At 42.6% G+C, this 20,038-nt stretch overlaps 1 protein-coding gene and 1 long non-coding RNA gene across 2 annotated transcripts; one reads left to right on the forward strand and one right to left on the reverse strand.

Moving 5' to 3' along the window:
• The first annotated feature begins 3,892 nt into the window (after positions 1–3,892).
• Positions 3,893–11,667, forward strand: LOC135450574 (high-affinity choline transporter 1-like). The gene is made up of 8 exons (XM_064718880.1): positions 3,893–4,070; positions 5,068–5,181; positions 6,815–6,970; positions 7,429–7,577; positions 8,083–8,226; positions 9,200–9,353; positions 10,197–10,414; positions 10,841–11,667. The coding sequence occupies exons 1-8, from the start codon at positions 3,893–3,895 to the stop codon at positions 11,360–11,362; spliced, it is 1,635 nt and encodes a 544-aa protein (XP_064574950.1). The 3' UTR covers positions 11,363–11,667.
• On the reverse strand, positions 9,832–12,534 carry LOC135450587 (uncharacterized). The gene is made up of 3 exons (XR_010441099.1): positions 12,409–12,534; positions 11,185–11,341; positions 9,832–10,402 (listed from the first exon to the last, which is right to left on the reverse strand). It is a non-coding gene; the product is annotated as an uncharacterized LOC135450587 (long non-coding RNA).
• Between the last annotated feature and the right edge of the window lie 7,504 nt (positions 12,535–20,038).

Here is a 20,038-nt window from a genome sequence, read left to right on the forward strand (position 1 = left end):
TGGGAGGCATTGCCCTGCTGAGCAAGGTTCAGTTGTCCACCATGGACAGGAGCATGTGGTGCCATTTGAAGTGCAGCAAAGAACCCAGGCACAAATGTCCAGAGATCCAAGAGTCTCATCTGGAGCTAACAACATGAAGGTGTGGCTGACCAAAGCAAACAGCTGTCTCTTGCAATCACAAGGATGCTAAAAATTCATCTAATGAAAACACATAAAGGTGACTAAAATTAGATAAAATTATTTCAGCTCATGCTTTTTTGGATCTCCCAAACCTTTTACATGAGGCAAAACCTGTGCTCTCAGAAGTGATACCAGAGCCTTCTGCAGGAGCCAGCCAGCACACTGCAACAGGGACAGCTCCTCATGCCAAGCACTGCAGGGAGACCTGCGAACCCAAACTCTTCTGGTGGGCAAGGCTTCAAAATAAAATGTCTGCATAATACTAAATATAATAAAAACTTTGATTTGAACAGGGAGTTGGCCTGACTGAAGACATCATGGTTCAGAATTAAAATTACTACAGATTTTAAATTATTGGTTTTGGGTTTTTTTCCAAAATGGAAAGAATTCTCTCAGGGAAATCTCCTAGCAAAGGAAAAGAGCAACTTTGTCCTTAAGAGGTTTTTTTTTTTGTAATGTATACATGAAGAACTTAGTAAAACTAAGACACGTATTCTTCTATATCTAACTATTCTCTACATTCATCTATCTATCTATCTATCTATCTATCTATCTATCTATCTATCTGTCTATCTATCTATCCATCTATTTTTCTGTATCTATCAACTCTAAATAATTAATAGTCAAAAACTACCCAGACATAAAGACAAAAGTATTTGTGTCATTTTGATATTAATTCACTGTGCAATCACACTACACAGGCTCTGATTGAAGGACTTGAATATGTTGGGTTTGCATCAAATTATCCCTCTCTGTCCTGCCTTTGAAACTCATGCAGGAGATCAGCCACTTGCAATTACTACTAACTTGGGACAGGAACAAAACTTTAGACCAAGGACATCATCTGAAAAATGTAAATGTTTGGAGACCAACAGCCCCGTGTTTCAGGTGTCAGGATCAAGGACATAATACAAATACCTGGGCTGGACGCCGCAGATTAGTTCATACCCTCTCACCTCAAGAGGAACTGTCAGTTCATTTTGATGCAAATGGCTTAGACGCCTCAGGCCTGGGCACTCAATGTTCTCGATTTTTTTGGCTTGCAGAGCAAACTAAACCAGTGACAGGTTCATCCTTGCAGACATGAGTGCCATGAGTTCCCTGTATTCCTGTATTCAGGTACTGAAAGGATTTGTATCCCCCAAGCTCAGAACCATTGGAGGTTCACCAGAATATCTTGGCTGCTATTCCAGGAGGGCAAGGTGTCTCCAACAGGGACTGTAACCTCTGCTTGGCCCAGTGGACATCTCAGAGGTTTTATAGCACCTCAGGTGGCACCAGCCAGCTCCATGTGAGCATTCAAATCAAGCTCTGAAACATCTACTGGGTACAGTGACACTGCTCTTAGAAGCAACCCTGAGTTCATCAGTCTGAGACATGTCCTCACTCTGTCCTGCCTCACAAGACTAGAAACAGGTCAGTCAATTCCCCCTAAGATTTGTCCCCATGGGTTACTCTGGGAGCTTGAAGTGAGCAGCACAGCAGCTGGCACCCAAAGCTGCAGCCCTCCAATATGAGCAGGGAGTGAAACCCACCTCAAAAATCTCTTCATTGGTGAGATTTCTTTTTTTTTTCTTTAAAATAGATGCATTAGCTGAGAGTCATTTAATGGCAAAGGAGTACAATAACAGATTCAGTGAGGAACTGGTCTTCTTGCTATAAGCTTATATTTTTACAGCCCTTGCACTGTATATCAGCAAAAACACTCCAAATTGAGATGAACTACCTTACACAACCTCTTTCTCTAAGTTACCTTCATCCCATCATGCCATGTTTTCACTTCATTGTGTCCTATCACATCTGCCCTCCACCCGTCTGGGTCTTTAAATGAAATTTCTCTGAAGAATTTTATGCCTGACAATTTTTTGGATTTTTTCCCAAGAGATTAAAAAAAGCAGAGTTAGTCCCGACATTCTCTGCAGATGTCAAAGAACAAATTCAAATCTTTCTTTCGGCATGTTGAATTTAGTTGACCCTCACATGAAAGGAGCAAGGTCAGGTCTGTCCTAGCAAAAGTATCTGATTGCAGAGCAGGCTGAGACCTGGCTGCATTCACCCTCAGCCACATGCACCTTCAACCCTTCCCTGTTCCTGCTGACCAAATATGCTGTAAAACATTTGTTCACAGAAAAAACTTAGTATGTGTAGGCTGTTTTAATAGTTTGTGGAACACCCATTTTGAGCAAGGAAGGCAAACCAGGGAAAAAAATGGCTCCACTGCCAGTGGCAATGGAGCTGCAGTTTCTAGGACCTTGTAGGTTCATTTAAGGTGGAAGGGAGTGTTTCTAATTACCAGCCCAAAAAATGTGCCTTTAAAATTCACTGTGTCCCTTTTTGTATTTAAAATAATTGGGTCAAATTTAAAAGTCATTGCTCAGTCAAAATAGCATTTTATTATAAATATAAAGGAATATTTCTCCTAAGGTAGGTGAAGTAATCATCTGGCTGTCAGGCTTTTTAATCTCTTTTAATTTTCACTTCTTTTTAAACACTAATTATAGAGCCTTCCCACCAGATCACTGCATATCTTACCAAAACCTTTATTACCCCTTGTACAGAGAGGTGTCACAGACAACACAGAGTTCCTGCACTTCTCCCCTTTTCTTCTCCCAGCCATCACCTGTGTGCCAGTGTGTTCCCACCACGTCCTGCCAACGGGGTATGCTTAGCCTGTGCCACTGTCACTTCCATGCACAGCCACTCCTGTCTGTCTGCAGGAGCTGGCACACTGCAGAAAACCTTCCTAAAGATTTGACCTTTCACTCAGAGTGCATCCAAGAAGAAGACATCTGAGATATCACCATGGAAATGAGCTACCCACTCCACAGATGAACAAAGGTATCCAGGAAAGCCATATATGTACCCTAAAACAGGCAGACTTTACATCAAATTGGTTATAAAGAGCCATATGGGGACAGATGGTAAAGATTGACAGAGCAACTGAAAGGACATCGGTGTGGCAACTCTACAATAAATGTACAATAAATGTAACCAACTTAATTCCATAATGCATACATGAGGTTTTTCCCTAGAATCATTCATGTTAACAGAGAGGTTCACAAAGTTTAAAAGTCTGTATCATTCCTATAGCTTCATTGAAGAGTCCAACACCACCTTGCTTTGTTACCACTTCCCAATCATTTCTTTGAGTATCATCATGTATCTCCTTTCATTGGTCAATGGTAAATCTTTTTTTACTGTTTCCTAGGTTTATTTTGATCACTGCTGAGAGTTTAGTCTAGTCCGTTTTAAACAGACAGATTCTTAGCCCTATCTTCTGCTTTAGCCTTGTGCTTAGAACCCAGAGAAATATGGATTATCTTCATACCATTTCATATCAGACAAAATATAACATTTCCCCTACTTTAAGCCAATCTGGTAGTACCCCTCACATCAGTTTTCCATTAGGCATATCAGCACTAATCCCTGTGTTCTTAATCTTTGCTCCTCACAAAAATAAGCTTGGATGTCTACTGGAGAAGGGGAAAGGCTGCAGAATTGCCAGTGTTTTTCCAAAGACAGATCCTGCATCTGGTTCTCCAGACTTTTAGGGTTATCACTCTGTTTCATACTGTGTCTTTTGTTGCAAAGTCCAGCAGTTCCTTTACAAGGCACCGCTATTTCCACTGATTTTTTCTGATTGTGTACTCAATCAAAGAACATTATCATCACACCATTATTCTTCTATATAACCTAAACTGAGCAACAGAAAATGGCTCTAAATATACCAGGCTTAGTATCTCTGAGTGTATTTTTTACACTAACTTTAGCTACTGGAATTTGGGCTTCCTGGAAAAGCAGAAAGGATCAGCAGAACAGGAACCCAACAGAGATGGCCATGGTTGGAGGCAGGAATATACATGTTTTCATTGGATTGTTTACTGCAACAGGTAAGCTTTCTTAAAAGACTTTTTAAAATTCTTCTTAAAACACATGTATTGCATAGATCTGGGTGACTTTTCTTTCAAAGGAATTGAACTCCTTTAAAGTCAGGGTAGACTTTGCCTAAGTGTGACTTTAAAGGATTATGGTTTCATGAATCATTTTGGGATGGATTCTTACAAACCTCTTCACACTGAGCAGAACCTAATATTTATGCATATTCTCTTAAATTAAAGAGATTCATTTAAGAGTTTAGTTAAGAGTTAAGAGTTTAATTTAAGAGTGACAAAAGAATACAACACTTTTCATTTAAGGAGGACTGTGGTCTTAATCGTGAATCAGTTTCTGTTATCCAACATAACAGAAGAATTTTACCAACAGAAAAGTCCAGTTCTGTGTGAAATAAATTGTCACTCATGGTGAACATTGGTCTGTCTCTTAGAGTTTCCCTCAATTCCCTTTTCTCTCTTTGCTGGCTGGCATAATCTGAAACTTGCTTCCCTGACCTGTGTTTTGTAAAGGCATCTCCCGGTGGCATTTCCATGGCTAAGGCACCTAAATCATTGTTGTAGGTTTGTTATCTGACTGCATTGCCTGTTTGCATTTGTTTTCCCTAATGTCTATTTTCTAAGACCCTGTAAGTGATGCTCTTGAAGGAGGGCAATTCTACAAAGGCAATTCTGTTTCCTCTAACAAAAGTCTTCCTCTGAGAAGAAAAGGTAATTAAAAATTACTCTATTCAAATTGCCTCTAAGTATTTAAACATTGAGCTTTTCCATGCACTCACAAATATTCATTCTTGAAGCTGGAAAATAATTTAGAGTGAGATTATAATACTATTACCAATAGTCAGCACATCTCTGTATGGCAGAAAACTTTGCAAAGAAAATAGAGGTGTGATGAAGTGTTTGTATGAGAAAAATGTTTACAAGTTCTCAGAGTGTTTTACAGGGCTAGTTGAGAATATGTCTCTCAATTCTGACCTTTCATCTTCCACGATTACAGCCACCTGGGTTGGAGGAGCATACATCAACAGCACTGCTGAAATCGTCTATCTGCCTTCAAAAGGATTACTGTGGGTCCAGGCACCTGTGGGATTTGCCTTGTCCCTTGTTATTGGTAAATAATTCATGTGATTAGGACACATAAGCTTTAAAAATATATCAGAGGAGTACATTAAGATATGTAACAGAATATAGGGTACATTTTAAATGTGATTTTGTTTTTTCAGTCTCCCATATATCGAGAATAAGCATTTATAATGCTGTCCTCTGAGCTGAAACATAAGTTAGGGTAGCTTGAAGCTAGTGTAGAGTTTTGCCTGCTTGTAGTAATTTATGGGACAAAAATCTTATCTGAGAATTTAGAATAATATGTCTATTGCTTTTTTGTGCATATTGCTTTTTTCACATGGTCTGTAATTCACAGACTATTGAGAGTATTGGTATCTAATTTTTTCCTTGTAATTTCTGAGTGATGAAATAATAGTATCTTGATTTTTCCACTAAAATGCATTCTTCTGAATAGTCTCATCTCAGGATGAATATGTCGAGTATCCAGCTTACCAGCTTATGCCACTTTGTAGCTAGTTGTGTGGGGGTCTTTTTTTTGGTGTTTTGGTTTTTTTTGGGTTTTTTTGTTTTTTTTTTTTTTTTTTAACTAAGCTAAGTGTGCAGTGTTCTACACCTGAGTTGCCATTTCTAACTCTGAGAATTACTGGACTCATGCTGAGGTTCAGGTCTCTTGCCAAGACCAAAGTTGCTTTCAGGCCACATTGTGTTATACTATAACTCTCCTAGGGACACAGGATGATGAAAGAAAGGAGACCTGTGCAGACCTTACACAGGAATTTCTAAAAGAACAATAACCTTTATTCTCAAGTCAAAGAAAAGAGTCCAACTGACGTGAATATGAATCAAGCTTGGAAATATATTGCCAGGACTGCTTATGTGAGTAATTCCTACTAATGAAACTGAGGAGTGCAGGTCTGATCCTGCAATCTTTGCTCAGGTCAGTAGTGCCCAGACAAGCAGTCCTGCTGGCTTCAGGGTTAGACACAATATGTATTCTTTAGTTTTAATGAGATGGCTGCACATCTGAGGTCCAATATTTAGATGAAGGTGGGTGAGACTCTGCTCAATGTGCAGATTAAAACAATATAGTTCAGGGAAGAGACAATGAAGGCACCAAAATGAAAAATCTAATCAGAAAAGGACCACATATCAACAGGTTGCATCACATGACCAAGGACAAAACTTTGCCTCCTTTTTAGCCAAATAAGATACTTCAATGCCTCACTCTGGCTACTGTCATCTTCCATGGGATGATTTTCAGAAAACTTTGTCTCAGATTGGTAGTTCTTTGAGGATGCAGAGGAGATTATATATGGGTATCCACTGAGCTAAATTCCTGTTACAGTCACACAGGTATTTTGTGCCATCTGGGGTGCCACAGGGGGTGACCTCCAGTAGCCACTCCAGAAAGATCTAGGTGTGCCAGAAGAGGACAGTCATATATATAATGTGTAAGCAGATATCCTTTATAAGAGGGGAACTCTCAAATGGATGAAACCCTACATTTAGCAAGTGAATTTAAACCCTAGTGTCTGATTGGCTGCTTCATTCTCTAGGGTCCCTTATGTACAAATTCACTGGGTGGGTCTGAAAGACGTATGCCATATTGCTCTTACCTCTTTTTTTCTTGGAATATAAAATATGCAAAATTCCACCAAAATGTCACTTCTTTCTCATAGGTGGTTTCTTCTTTGTAAATCCAATGAGATCAAAGAATTATGTGACTGTGATGGACCCCCTCCAAGAAACTTATGGGAACATGATGGGAACCTTACTTTTCATTCCACCACTGCTAGGAGAGGTGTTCTGGTTTGCAGCCATCCTGGCGTCCCTGGGTAAATACTTGCTTTCCTGTTATATCTGTTAAAGGTCACGTGGACTAACAGAGTGTAGTACACCTTTGGGAATTGAGGAAAGCTGTGCTTCATGTCTCTTTTTGTGAGAGGAACAAGAATTTCTCATTTCTAGAAAATATATTTTCAGGTTTAAAACAAATAGTGCTATATATTCATTATATTATAACAGAGAACTCTTCCAATATGAGTTTGTACCTTCCTCTTCCCTGTTGGAGAGGAGATGTAAAAAGGCAAGGTGCCTTGGCAATGGCCATGCAGCAAGGTGGAGCAGTAAGGGCAGGAAGGAATCATGCACTCTCTTGAGTTCCCACTGTGCACATTCTCTATAGACCGCATTTGTTGTACAGGCACCAGGGGAACAGCATATCCTTATTTATCCTCTATTCTGCACATATGAAATTTGTCTTAAGACACTTGACTGCTGTCCTTGTCTGCAGGAGCAACAATGAGGGTCATCCTGGATATTGGAGGCTCCTTGGCTATCACCATCTCGGCCTGTACTGTTATACTTTACACTCTGCTGGGAGGCGTCTACTCTGTTGCCTACACCGATGTCATCCAGATGGTTTTCATTACCCTCAGCCTGGCAAGTCCTGTGCATTTCTTTGGTAGTTTTCTAACTAAAGGAAAAAGTCCTGCTCTTTTTTTCAGCATGTCTCAGATGAAACATAACCTCCTTGACCTGCAGTTCCCCTTTAGGAGAACACGTTTCCTGAAAAATATTACAATCTTTGTAAGTCTTTGTACCTTATGCATTTCAGACAGTGCTCACAAGCCACTGGCCTTGCTGGGTAAACACAAAAAGGTCTGCACAAAAGTGAAGTTTGCAGAACCTGTCTAGAACCATCTTGAATGAAGAGAGATCTGTCTACAGAAAGTACCAATTTACCTGAATTACAGACTCATGGTCTTGACAATGCCATGAACCAGAAACATATAGATTTAGAGTAAGGAAGGGGGAGAAAGGAAGACTCTAAGTCTAGGCTTAATCTTATGTAACTCAACATTCTACATCTACCTTAACTTAAGCATCTGTTCTCCAAGAACAAGGATACTGGGAAAATGGTTAACAACTTCCATTTCTATCCTAGTGGATCTGTATCCCCTTTGCCCTGGTGAATTCTGCAACAGAAAGTATTTATTACACTGCAACCCATCAATCCTACCAAGACCCTTGGATTGGGAAGATAGAAAAACAGTATCTTGGAAGGTGGCTGGATGACTTCTTCTACTTGGTATGGAGTTCTTCTTGGACAAGTGGTTGGGAGGAGAAATTGTGCGGGGACTTTATGGAAAGTTTGCAAGTTCTACCAGCCAGGAGCCCTGCACTGCAGGGCCAGTTGACACGGGCTAGAGATGTAAAACTGTCCCTCAGCCCCCTTGCAGCAACCTAAATGGACTGGGAACACCCAGGGCTCAGCTGTGGGATGAAAAGATAAAGTAGGGGAACTCCATCCTTTACCCACATGGAGAACATACCTCTTGGGTAAGACCATCCAGGCAGCCAGTTTCTCTCCTGGCACCTAAATTAGTAATTTCCTACCTTTTGAGATGCTGGTCTTGCAGCCTCAATAGTGTGCTTTTAACATAAATATGTAAAATTCCCTCTGTTTGAAAAAAAACAAATTAAAATGACATGACTGCCAGTCATCAGCAAGCACAGTGCAATTTTCTCCATTGCACAACACAACTTTTGAGTTACCAAAATAGTCAATACTCCAGGAGGTTGTTCTGCTCTTACTAAACCAATAATAGGGACACATAGAAGTTTGTTTGGTGAGGACAGAATCTTCAGATTTTATCTGATTAATTTTGTTTACTAAGAAAGTGAAAATTGTGGTTTTATTTTTCATTTTAAAAGCTGAATAGCTAAGTTTGGGTAGATTTATTTACAAAAGCTGCATTCCTGAAAAACTTCCCTTTCACTTCCTCTGTGCCTGATTCACAATTCCAAACAACCATTTTTCAGCTCCTTTTATCTGCCAAACCATTAACTTCTTTTCATTAAAATTTCACATCCAATGTGAATGGATGAAAACAAAGAAAACAGGGAATTCTCAACTATCAGAAATATTATCCTCAAGAGTTAGAGCTGGGCAACATTTATGCAATTGAAATGAGAATTTGATTATTTGAAATGAGAATTTATTATGGATGATGTCCTACAGCAGCCTGGTGGGTACCACTGGTAACCAGTGAATGTTTCAGGTGCTTGGGAGCATCCCGTGGCAGACTTACTTCCAGAGGGTGCTCTCTGCTGCCTCGACAGGACAGGCGAGGCTCATCTCCTACCTCTCCGGGCTCGGGTGCTTTGCTATGGCCGTGCCCTCCGTGCTCATTGGGGCAGTCGCAGCATCAACAGGTAAAATAAATAGTTTGTCTCTGAGTAACCAGTGTGGTTTTGGCAAAGGTGGTTAAAACGGGATCCAAAGAAGTCCTGACAGAGACTTCAAATTACCCCGTCCCATGAGCCTCGACACCAAGATAGGTGATCCGTCCAGAAAATGTGGAGCCCTCTGAGGTACACTGCACAACTACTTACAGATGTTTATACAGCCCCAAGACCTGTTTAAAGCTATTTCCTTATGATGAAATGACTTTTCCCAGACTTTGTGTTGAGGAAAGATGAAGGCAGACTCTCTAAAACCTTGTATAATTCTATTTTAGAATAAATTTTATGCTTCATTCTGTTCATGCCTTAGACATGTAAGACACAACAACTTACTACAGATTGTTAATAAGGTTCTTGCTTGCAGGAATCAAGTTCAGTCCTGTAAACTCACAGTCTCCATGCAGGGAATCAGTCCTGTGTTCGCTGTGAGCAAGGGTAAAAGGGCAGCCAGATCACTGAACATTTAAGGAAATCAGCTCAAGTCATGATTTCATCCAATTCCCTTCTCCTCATGAGCAGTGTATACAGGTTGATCTTTAATAGTCTCAATTCTGGAATCACACAAAGCACACCCATTTCTATAGGTGCTGCTGAGGAAAAAAGAAATTTTTGATCTAGTGGGAGTTGCAGCATGCTAAAGGGAATCACAAAAGTTCACAAAAGAACAAAAAAAAAATCAATCTAAGTCCTAAAATACTGAGTGGGCCCCAGTTCCTAGCCCTTTGTGACTGGCCCCTGTGAAAAGACAATTTCAAAGCCAGCAGAAATGTTCACAAAGGATTTGTTGTGACTTTTCCTTGTTTTGTTTTAAAGACTGGAATCAGACAAGCTATGGTCTTCCAAGTCCATTTGAGAGAGGGGAGTCAGCAATGATCCTCCCACTTGTTTTACAACATCTCTGCCCAGCATACATCTCCATTACTGGTTTGGGAGCCATCGCTGCTGCTGCAATGTCTTCTGCAGATTCAGCTCTTCTCTCCACTGGCTCCATGTTCGCTCACAATATCTACAGGAAAATCCTGAGGAAAAAGGTACCTGCTTGCAGCATTCAGTAGTTTTGGTGTCAGGAAAGACAGTCTTGCTTCAAGGCTATTTCTAAACCAGTCTCTGACTGGAGGTGTGTGTCCTTCAGCTGCTGAACTGGCTTCTGGAGGCAGAGATCCAAACATAAGCCAGGGGTGTTCGTATCCTTGGCAGGGGTACCAGTACCCACACTGGTGAGCTTTGCTCATTCTAACAAGGCTAGTGTAAAATTTGGACTAAGGTATTAATGGAAACAGCATAGAACCATGACCCTTAAAATCAGAGGCCCCCTCCAGGGGTACCTGCCTTGCCTGGCTGCTGGTAGCAAGGAATGCCTGAAAGCATCAAGGGCTTGGGGAGAACCAGCCCAGGGCAGTGCTGGCCATCCTGTCAGAAAACACTGTGTCTCTAATGCTGCAATCTCTGCTTCACAGGCTTCAGAGACAGAGGTGTTGTGGGCCATGAGGACCTCCATGGTGGTGCTTGGGGCCGGGGCTGCTGGTCTGGCATTTCACTCCAGCTCTGTCTACGACCTCTGGTTCCTCAGTGGGGAGCTGGTGTACGCCCTCCTCTTCCCCCAGCTCTGCTGTGCCCTCTTTGCACCCAGCACAAACACCTACGGATCAGCTGCTGGATTCTTGGTTGGGCTCCTGCTGAGGCTACTGGCAGGGGAGCCTGCCCTGAGCATCCCCCCTGTCATCCACTACCCAGCCTGCTCCCTGCTGAACGGGACCTACAGCCAGCTCTTCCCCTTTAAAACATTCACTGTGCTTCTTACCTTGGGCACAATCCTTGCTGTTTCGCGCCTGGTCAAGGCTTTGTTTCAGAACAACCTCCTCCCTCGCAGCTGGGATGTTTGCAATATCACAGGGAGAACTGCCATCCTCATCCCGTTGCAGCAGGGGGAGAAACAGGAGCCTTTGCCAACCACTGCACTAGAAGAGAACCACGATTAAATATGGGGTTTCATTTGAAAGGCCACGGCATGTTCAGCAGTTAGAGCACGGCACAGACAGCATCGCTCCCTGCTTTCACTAATGATTTATTTAAATCCCTCACAAATAAATAAAGAGGCATTCTGTTCATCCAAGGAGAATATGTGAGTTTGAAGTCAGCAGTGATTAAAGTCACATGGTGGTGGAGGACAATCTTGTGGTGGTGACCACGGGACACCTTGGGCCCCTGCAGAGGTTGCTTTGAGGTGCCCCTGGTATTCCACCTGAAAGCAAAGCTATAATCCCGCTCCAGCAATTAGGGTGTTCCCAAGTCACCTACTTTGCTGACCACAAGGAAGACAAATAAATGTCTGATAGATTGGGTATTCTTGAATAAAAAAAAAAAAAAAAAAGTGAGCAGACCTGTTTCCATTACATTGCAAGGGGTTTAGCATAATCATCCCTGGGGAGCACATCAAACCCCTGAAAATAGAAATTACTGAAAGCACTGCAACTGGCACAGCAGTGCAGCAGTAATATCAGTTCTGCACCATTTCTTGTATGCTTTACAAAGCTTTCCTTTGTACTGCAAAAGTTTTTGCACGTCTCTCCCCACTGCAGTATCTGCCAGTGGATCCCTCAGCCTGGGAATGTGTGAGACATTCCCTCTATACAACCTGGTAGGGCAGTAACAGGTAAGAAAGGTAAAGCAACAGCCCTTAACTATTCACTAAGAAACATTTAATTGCCACTATTTAACAAAAAACAGATAGGAAAACAGAGATGCCAGACAGACTATTGGAATTTTGTCTAAAACCTGTTACATTCAAATCTGAATTTTGTCTAAAACCTGTTAAACCACTTATGTCAAGGTTTTACCCTAGCATAGCAACGGGATGGCGTGTGACATACACAAACTGGTGTGTGAGAAGTCAGAGGACTGTGATGACAGAAAGGTGCTGAAAACTGATCCGAAACTTTCCTGCAGGACAGAAAATCCTAAAACGCTGAAGGCAAGAACCCAAAAACATTCAAGTCACAAATAAGTACAGAAAAGCCCCCAATACCTGGTTTGCATAAATTTTTAATGGCTTGGAAGACAAGAAACCCTGATAAATAGCAAGTTTGGACTCTAGCCTGCAGTCTGATGGACTGAGAACATGCCCCGGTGAAATGGAGCATTAAGATGTGAGCTGAATTAAAGATTCAGGAGGATTCCATAGTAATGGCTTGCAGATGGCTGTCATTTTATACTTCCTTCAGCAGCTGTGCTGCATCTTACCAGGGTCAGCTGCAATCCACCAGGAACCACACTCACAGTACCCTTCCAAAAGGGTTGTGGGAGCTGCTGTGAGTGGAAACACCTGGCACTACTGAAAGGAAGATATTTACTGGCATAACCAAAATATCCTGCAGCAGAGTAACCCTCACAGCCGAGAGAGCTGCTGAGGTGAAAACAAGGTGCTGCTCCATGATTTACTTCCAGCATGCACATGCACAAGGTGAGAAGCTCCACTGGTGCCACTGTGCGTTACTGCAGCAAGCCCAGCAAGAAGCCACAAGACTCTGAATTGCACCAAGGCAACTGCCTTGGCTCAGGAGGAAGACTGCCAGCCCTGCACTCTAGATTTGGCTTTGAGGATTCTGCTCCCTGTGGGGGATCATTAATCTCTTTTAAAATATCCTTCCTCAGCAAGGCGGAGATTCTGCTCCTCCTCAGAAAAATTTCACATAACCTTATGTTTTGTGCTAGTGTTAGTGAACACCTGGGCACACTAACCTTCCAATGCACAGCCATCCTGTTGATATGCTCTGTTAAACCAAGGCCAGAAATTCTCTCCTGTGTCTCTAGAGACTGCCATGAAATATTAATTATAATGTGTCTAGAAAAGGGAAAAAACCAAACTGGTTTATAAATCAAAAGCTTTGCCATTGACTATGGCCCTAGGCTGTCACCCACGGGAGTCTTTGACCCAGCAGTGATTTGAGTGGGAGTGTGTGAGGTTGTGCTTACGCAAGGGAGGCACAAGGCTGTCATTACCCAGCGCCAGGAGAACAGGGCTCTCCTCAAAACACAGGTGCTGGATGCTGATGCAAACATACTCCCCTGAGAGATTTAGGGGTGACCTAGTTTGGGGACCTGTCCATCCCCCTGTGTGGGGCAGACCAAAGCTGACACGCTGCATTTGAACTGGGGCACAGACCTGTTGCACGACCCAGAGAGGAATGAAGCCCCAATGCCCTCATGCCAAGGTTATCACCCTACTTCCTGACCATGGAATCGCAGAATGCTAAGGGCTTGGAAGAGACCTTAAAGATCATCTAGTTTCAAGCCACCTGCCATGGGCAGGGATGCCATTACTAGGTGAGGTTGCTCAGGGCCCCATTCAACCTGGCTTTGAAGACTGCCAGGGACTGGGCATCTAAAACTTGGTGGGCAACCTGTTTCTGTGCCCCACTAACCTTTAAGTAAAGATTCATTATTTAGTCTAAAAATACCCTCTTTCATTTAAAAAATACTGTCCCTTGTCCTGTCCCTATCTGTTTATACAAAAAGTCCCTTCCTTTTTATAAGACCCCTCAAGGCTGCAATGAGGACTCCATGGACCTTTCTCTTCTGCAGACTGAGCAACCCCTAACCTCTCAGACTGTCTGCATAGGAGAGGTGCTCCATCCCTCTGATCCTCTTTGTGGCTTCCTCTGGTCCCAGTCAGCACATTTTCCTGTGCCAGGACCCCAGAGCTGGATGCAGCACTGCAGGCTGGATCTCACCAGAGCAGAGCAGAGGGGCAGAATGCACTCCCTCACTCTGCAGGCCACATTGCTATTGATGGAGCCCAGGATCCATTCCACACAGCAGCTCTGACAGGCAAATACCTACATCTGGAGATACCTTTCCACTGTTGTGCTCAACTTCTCCTGCTTTTACCCTTCACAGACCCAAAGTTTGATATTGTAGCCTTTCTGTGCTAACAGGTTTGGCATGGCAGGCAATACATCCACAGCTTCTTGAGAGAGCTGCGAAGGACACCGCTGAAGAGTGTCACCACTGCCACCATGATACCACCCAGTGTCACCACAGAAACTCACAGAGACTTCAAACATGAGTCTTTGCTGTCAGGGGTATCTGCCATACTCAGCCATACTTGGCCCTGGCAAAGCTTCCCTAAATTTCATACCACTAACAGTGCTCTGCTTTGTGTGAAGATGGCAAAAACACAATTACAGTAACTCTCACAAATGTTTACCATTTTCCATCCTTATATGACTCCTCCGAACATCCCCCAGCAAGCTTAAAAAGAAAACATTCATCAAGGTCGGACCAAGTTTTGGAAGCAATTAGGTGCAAGTAAAATAAATACAAAAGTACTTCTGTCCTATACTTAATGCCCAAATGCCTAGTTGTTCCAGTCCAACAGACTCAAGGTCCTTGAGGTGTTGCCAGCATGGGGGATAATGACACAACTCCTGTGAAGCCATTCTGTTCGTGGGTTACAGCCTCCAGTTCATATTCCCTTATTTTTCTTCCAGTTTACCTCTCCACATGTGGATTTACCCCCTTTGACCCTTAGAAGTGTCCATGAAAATGACTCTATACAGTTTCAGTTTTGATTAACTTTTCTCAGCCTAGACAGCTGCTACATAAAGCAGCAAACACCAGCATCCAGCAGTAATCTATTGTTTCCTTGGCTGGCAGGACCCACTGAGATACCCTGAGGCTTCCATTGTCTTGTGTTTCTTTGACATTTTTACAGTTCATCTTTAGAGCATCTGAGACGGGATCAGGCTGAAATTCGATTAAGAAAGAAGAACCATACAAAATCAATGCCATGTGCATTAGGTAGATTAACAACTGGCAGGTTTGAAATGCAATTACAAGTAGGAAATTATCATCCAGTATCAGAACCTTTAGTGAGAGTGATTCCTGGCATCATGCTATGGACCTGCACTTACCAGTGACTGGGTGGGCAATGAGGAGCATTCCACATCGTGTACTCAGCTGGTGAAACAAGCTGCAGGTCAGTGTGGGCTCGTGGACAATCTAATGCAGGTGTCTACGGAGAGATCAAGTGTATCACAGCCTAAAACAAACTGTTGGCTGTCCTCAAAGGAAGGCCTGAGTGATGCTATGCACTGCAATGTCGAGATTTAGGTGAGATCAATCTCACCCAGAGCATGCTCCTGCTACTTTGTCTCTTTTTTTTTCCCTCACGAGCAGGGTTTATGACAACATCCAGTGTCTGGAAGTTAAAACTAGATAAATTGAGACTAAAATGAGGCTCAGCATTTTAAAGGTAAGGTCCATTAAGGAGAGTAAGTTGGCAAGGGCTGAGGTGGATTTGCAATCACCGAAAAAGCTACAATGAAAGTGGAAGCTTTTCTCAGTTATCCCTCTGTTTTAAGAGGAATCCATTCAGTGTAGCCCTAGGGCATCTGAGGTCCAGCCCAGCATTCAGACTGACAAATCCCAGTAACATTGTTTGTTCCTTATTTCTCTCAGCCCTGCAATCAGGTACCACTGAGGTAACCACTGCCACTTCTGTATTAATGCTGACACTGCTCAGAGCCCTGCTTGCCACCCTTGAACTCCAACAATAAGTTAAGAACACAGTGTGATTTGGATTTCTAAATCTACACTGAGTCCTCCATCAGCAGTCTCTGTATCCTGGACCCCAAGGGGTCTGTTCAAACACGAGGGAAGAAAGTGTCCTCTCGAAGAAGAGGAAGAAAGTGATGGTGCTGCATGGCTCCTGCAGCAGCCACCTACCCATCCTGCACTGAAAAATCAAGGTGCCATCTCTGCTGTGTTGGGAGCAGCTCCTAAGTCCTCCACACACACAGGCTGAGTTGGGGTGAAAGGCCCAGGCTATAAGGACTATAAGTGGTGCTGTGATTGTCCATGTGTGGTGCTCCAGGGGGAAGCCACCTACTGTGCCTGTGCAAGGGTCTGAGCTGTGACTGCCCTGAGTTACCCAAACTTGTTTCCATGGGAGACACCATAATTACACCTCCATTGCTCAATCACAGTCATTATTTGAAAGACCACATGCCTGACATGCTTCAGCAGCTGTTCTGCAAGGCCAGACAGGCTGGATTCAGTTCACCCCAGTGCTCTGTATTCCAGCTGCCTCGCAGGTGCTGTGTCCAGGCACCGAAACCGGCACAGATAAGGAGATTGCCTGCAGCAAGGATCATCAGGTCTGGCTCTCTAGAGAGACCCTGTGGCAGCCCCTGCTCCATGCTTCAGCAAGCCATAGTGAGCCTCATCAGTGGTAGAAAAATGAGTTCTGGTTTTGGCAGCTCAGATGTCATGTGGACACAGCTGTGTCGACAGGACAGGTCAGAATAAGTACTTTGCCCCAAATTTAGGCCAAATGAATTGGAGAGCTGCTTAGGTGATCCACATAAAAAGTGTGGTTAAGACTGAAGTGTGAATATTTAAACAATGCATTTCAACTAGACCAACTTAATAATGCTTAATTATTGCTTTTCGTAATTATTACTCATGTTTAATTTTACTTGTCGCCCAACCTGTACATATCAGATTAGGATTTAATGTACATATCCTGCATTCTAGGACTGTGATCACATCAGAGATGAGAGACAGGCTTGAGCACCTGGAGCATCCCAAGATTTGAGATGAAAAAAGCTTGTGCTGTTCTGGTAATGGACAGCAATGGAGACAAAAAAGGGGGAAAAAAGAGGGGAAAAACGGGAAGACAGAAGAGACCCTTTTGCACTTGTCCCTTCCCTTTTTGAGACTGTTTTCATTCTGCACACAGTGGACAGATGTGTCATTCACTTTGCTGAATTCTGCAATTGAAAGTATTTATATTGCTAATGAGCAGCAGTGAAAAACACCAAGGGTCTGCAAAACTGAACTAGAAACTTGGAAAATGGTCAGATGAATCTTCCTTGTGATAAAGGCTCCTCTTGTATATTCTTTGTATGGTATAACACTAACCAACAGACGTTAACCTGGGACATTGATGTGAGGCAAAGGGTTGTAGGAATGACTGACCTTCCAAAGTGTCCAAAGTGGAACATAATTATTTTATTTAATTGGAATTGCATTAGTATTTAATTCTACCACCACAAGTTAAGTTAATCAGTGACATCAGGACTGGAGGCAGCCTGGGCTGCAGTGATAATGCACTAGTGGAGTTCACATCCTGAGGGATAAAGGTCAGGCAAAGAATAAAACCAGGACCCTGAATTTTAGAAAAAAAACTTCCAATCCTTCAAAGAGTTAGTCAATAGGACACCTGTGGAAACCTACCCTCAGGGGCAAGGGAGCAGAAGAGAGATGGGAGATCTTAAAGGACATTTTTCATAGAGCACAAAAGCTCTCAATCCCCACGTATAAGAAATCAGGAAAGGAAGGCAAGAGACCAGCAGGGCTGAGTTGAGACCTGCTAGAGAAACTAAATGCACAGGCAGTGGAGCAGGAACAGGTATTCTGGGAAGAGTGTAAGGACATTGCTCAGGTGTGTAAAGATAGGGAGATGAGGAAGGCCAAGGAGCAGCTGTAGAGAAAGGAAAATGAGTAGTGGTTTTAAATTGGAGGAGATTCAATTTGTATTAGATATAAGGAAGAAAATTTTTACGGTGAGGGTGGTGAAATACTCAAACAGATTGCTCAGAGAGGCAGGATAAAGACCACCTCAGAGACTCAAGATAGTGAGGATTTATTTTCTCTGTTTTGATGTAAACTTCCTAGAAAAAAAGCAATCTTGTGCTTTGGTTTCCCAATGAAAGAACATGGTGATATTCCACTCTCTTTGAATACAGAGGAAGGATGTATTGTCTTGGAAGATATTTATTGTCACAGCAGCACCCCATGGGCAAATGTCAGCCATCCCCACTCAAAGGTGTGCTTTGAGCACCTCCAATTTGATAAAAGCTATTTCCAAATGGCTCCCTTCTACTAAGCATCTGTGCATTCTCAGATAAACATTTCTGCATCATCATTTGATGTTTTCCTCTCTTTCCCTAACCTGCAAACCCACAGTCTAAAAAGTGCTTAAAAAGTGAATGAATGCTGTCAGACTAGAACTGCCCATTGTCTTTCTTCTTACAGCTGTTGATTGATCTGAGGTAAGAAAGGGGATTTTTGTACTGTGCCTCTGCAGAAAAAATAAAAGGCAAAAAGAAACCCGTGACATGCAAAGGCGGATTTGACCAGGTTTTACTTCAGATGCTGGAAAATCCTTTTTCATCCTATGCAAATAGAAGGAATGTTTTTACACACCAAGACATCACAACAAATGTTCTTCTCACTTCCAGAAGACCAGAATAAGCTAAGCATGGATGACTAACCTCATGTGAAAGAGTAGGGGCCAGCAGAATGTTACCTATTTTCTGACTACTTCTGTGCCAGGTGCATGTTTCTTTGCTGGTCTGGAAGCCTGCAGCTCCCTCCTGCTCTCTGCCAGCTGTTTGCCAGCTCACTACAACATCAACCAAAACAAGGGTGAGCAGCCTCTGCAGACCAGGCAGATGCAATGCCCTGCAGTTGCTGTTGACATTTCTTTGCTGAGTTTTCTCTTATGGTTTCTTGCAGGATGAAATTACCTCTAAAGGGCTATCTCAGGTCTGTAACCTCTTCAAATATTTAACTCTGGTGGTTTTTATCTTTTCTTCAGCAAAAAACAAGGTCAAGCATTTTATCAAGTCCAAAAAAGACATCAATGCAAAAGGGTGAGAAAAAAAAAGCAAACCCTCTGCATAAAGCACTTCAGTGTATTCATGCAGCATATTAGAGAGCAAAAAGGAGCTTTCTGGCTCCTATCTGGCTGTTGTTACAATCGTTAATGTGGTTTTGTTCCAGTACTAATGGCATCAGAATGAGAAATCAGGCCCTCCAGACAAACTTGAGAGACTGTTGTTTCCCATCTGGCAATGAGAAGAAAAGAAAAAAAACATTTAAAATAATGGAAATAAGCAACGGGAAGACCTAAAATACTGAGCATGTAGCAGTAAAATCTGCAGATGCCTACAGCAGGGTAGGAGTGGCAAACTAAATATTTTACAGACCTTCTAAGTAATTCCCAGAGCTTGGTAGTTTAAGGCCACTTTGTAATTAAACAAAGACAACCTAATTTTTTACAGTGTGTATTATATTGCTTGATACATTTATGTTTCCTAGAACTGCTGATTGACAAGCAGAGAAAAATGAAACCAGAAGAGCAGCACTAATGGATAAAAAACCTACAACCTGGAGTGGCATATCATTAGCCTCATCTGAATGTGGTTGGACAAGATTTTAATAAAAAGCTTTGCTAGGAAAATTCATCATGAATATGGCAAGGTAAATAAAATTAAGAATAACACTCCAATCTGGCTTTTCTGTAAAGTTACTCTGAGTTAACCACCAAATCCTGCAGCAGAGCCAGGAAGGGTGCATCCCTTCACTCACACCTGGCAGAAACTGCTCCCCCTCTGAAGCCTTGCACCAATGCCCAAGCACCAAAGCCCAGGATGTTCACAGCAGCCTCTCCAAAGTCCAGCCCAACAGCAGGTGATATCTGCTGAAGTTCATCCCCCATTGCCTTTGGGGTGCTGGGAGGTAGATGGGTGCTGGCAGGACTTAGATGGGTCAAGCATCAAGGTTAAATTCAATTTGATTGGTTGCTAATCAATAATCCAGTCATCATCAGCACAAGAGGAAATTACTTCAGGTTATGCTAGAAGGTA

The sequence above is a fragment of the Zonotrichia leucophrys genome, chromosome 1 (genome assembly GCF_028769735.1).
Source record: "Zonotrichia leucophrys gambelii isolate GWCS_2022_RI chromosome 1, RI_Zleu_2.0, whole genome shotgun sequence".
NCBI lineage: Eukaryota > Metazoa > Chordata > Aves > Passeriformes > Passerellidae > Zonotrichia > Zonotrichia leucophrys.

Bases quoted from the DNA above. Each gene is read 5' to 3' on its own strand.
- LOC135450574 (XM_064718880.1), top strand. From the start codon at position 3,893: ATGGCTCTAAATATACCAGGCTTAGTATCTCTGAGTGTATTTTTTACA. The intron at 8,227-9,199 runs GTATGGAGTTCT...TGAATGTTTCAG, and splicing joins TGGATGACTTCTTCTACTTG to GTGCTTGGGAGCATCCCGTG. The intron at 10,415-10,840 runs GTACCTGCTTGC...TCTGCTTCACAG, and splicing joins GGAAAATCCTGAGGAAAAAG to GCTTCAGAGACAGAGGTGTT.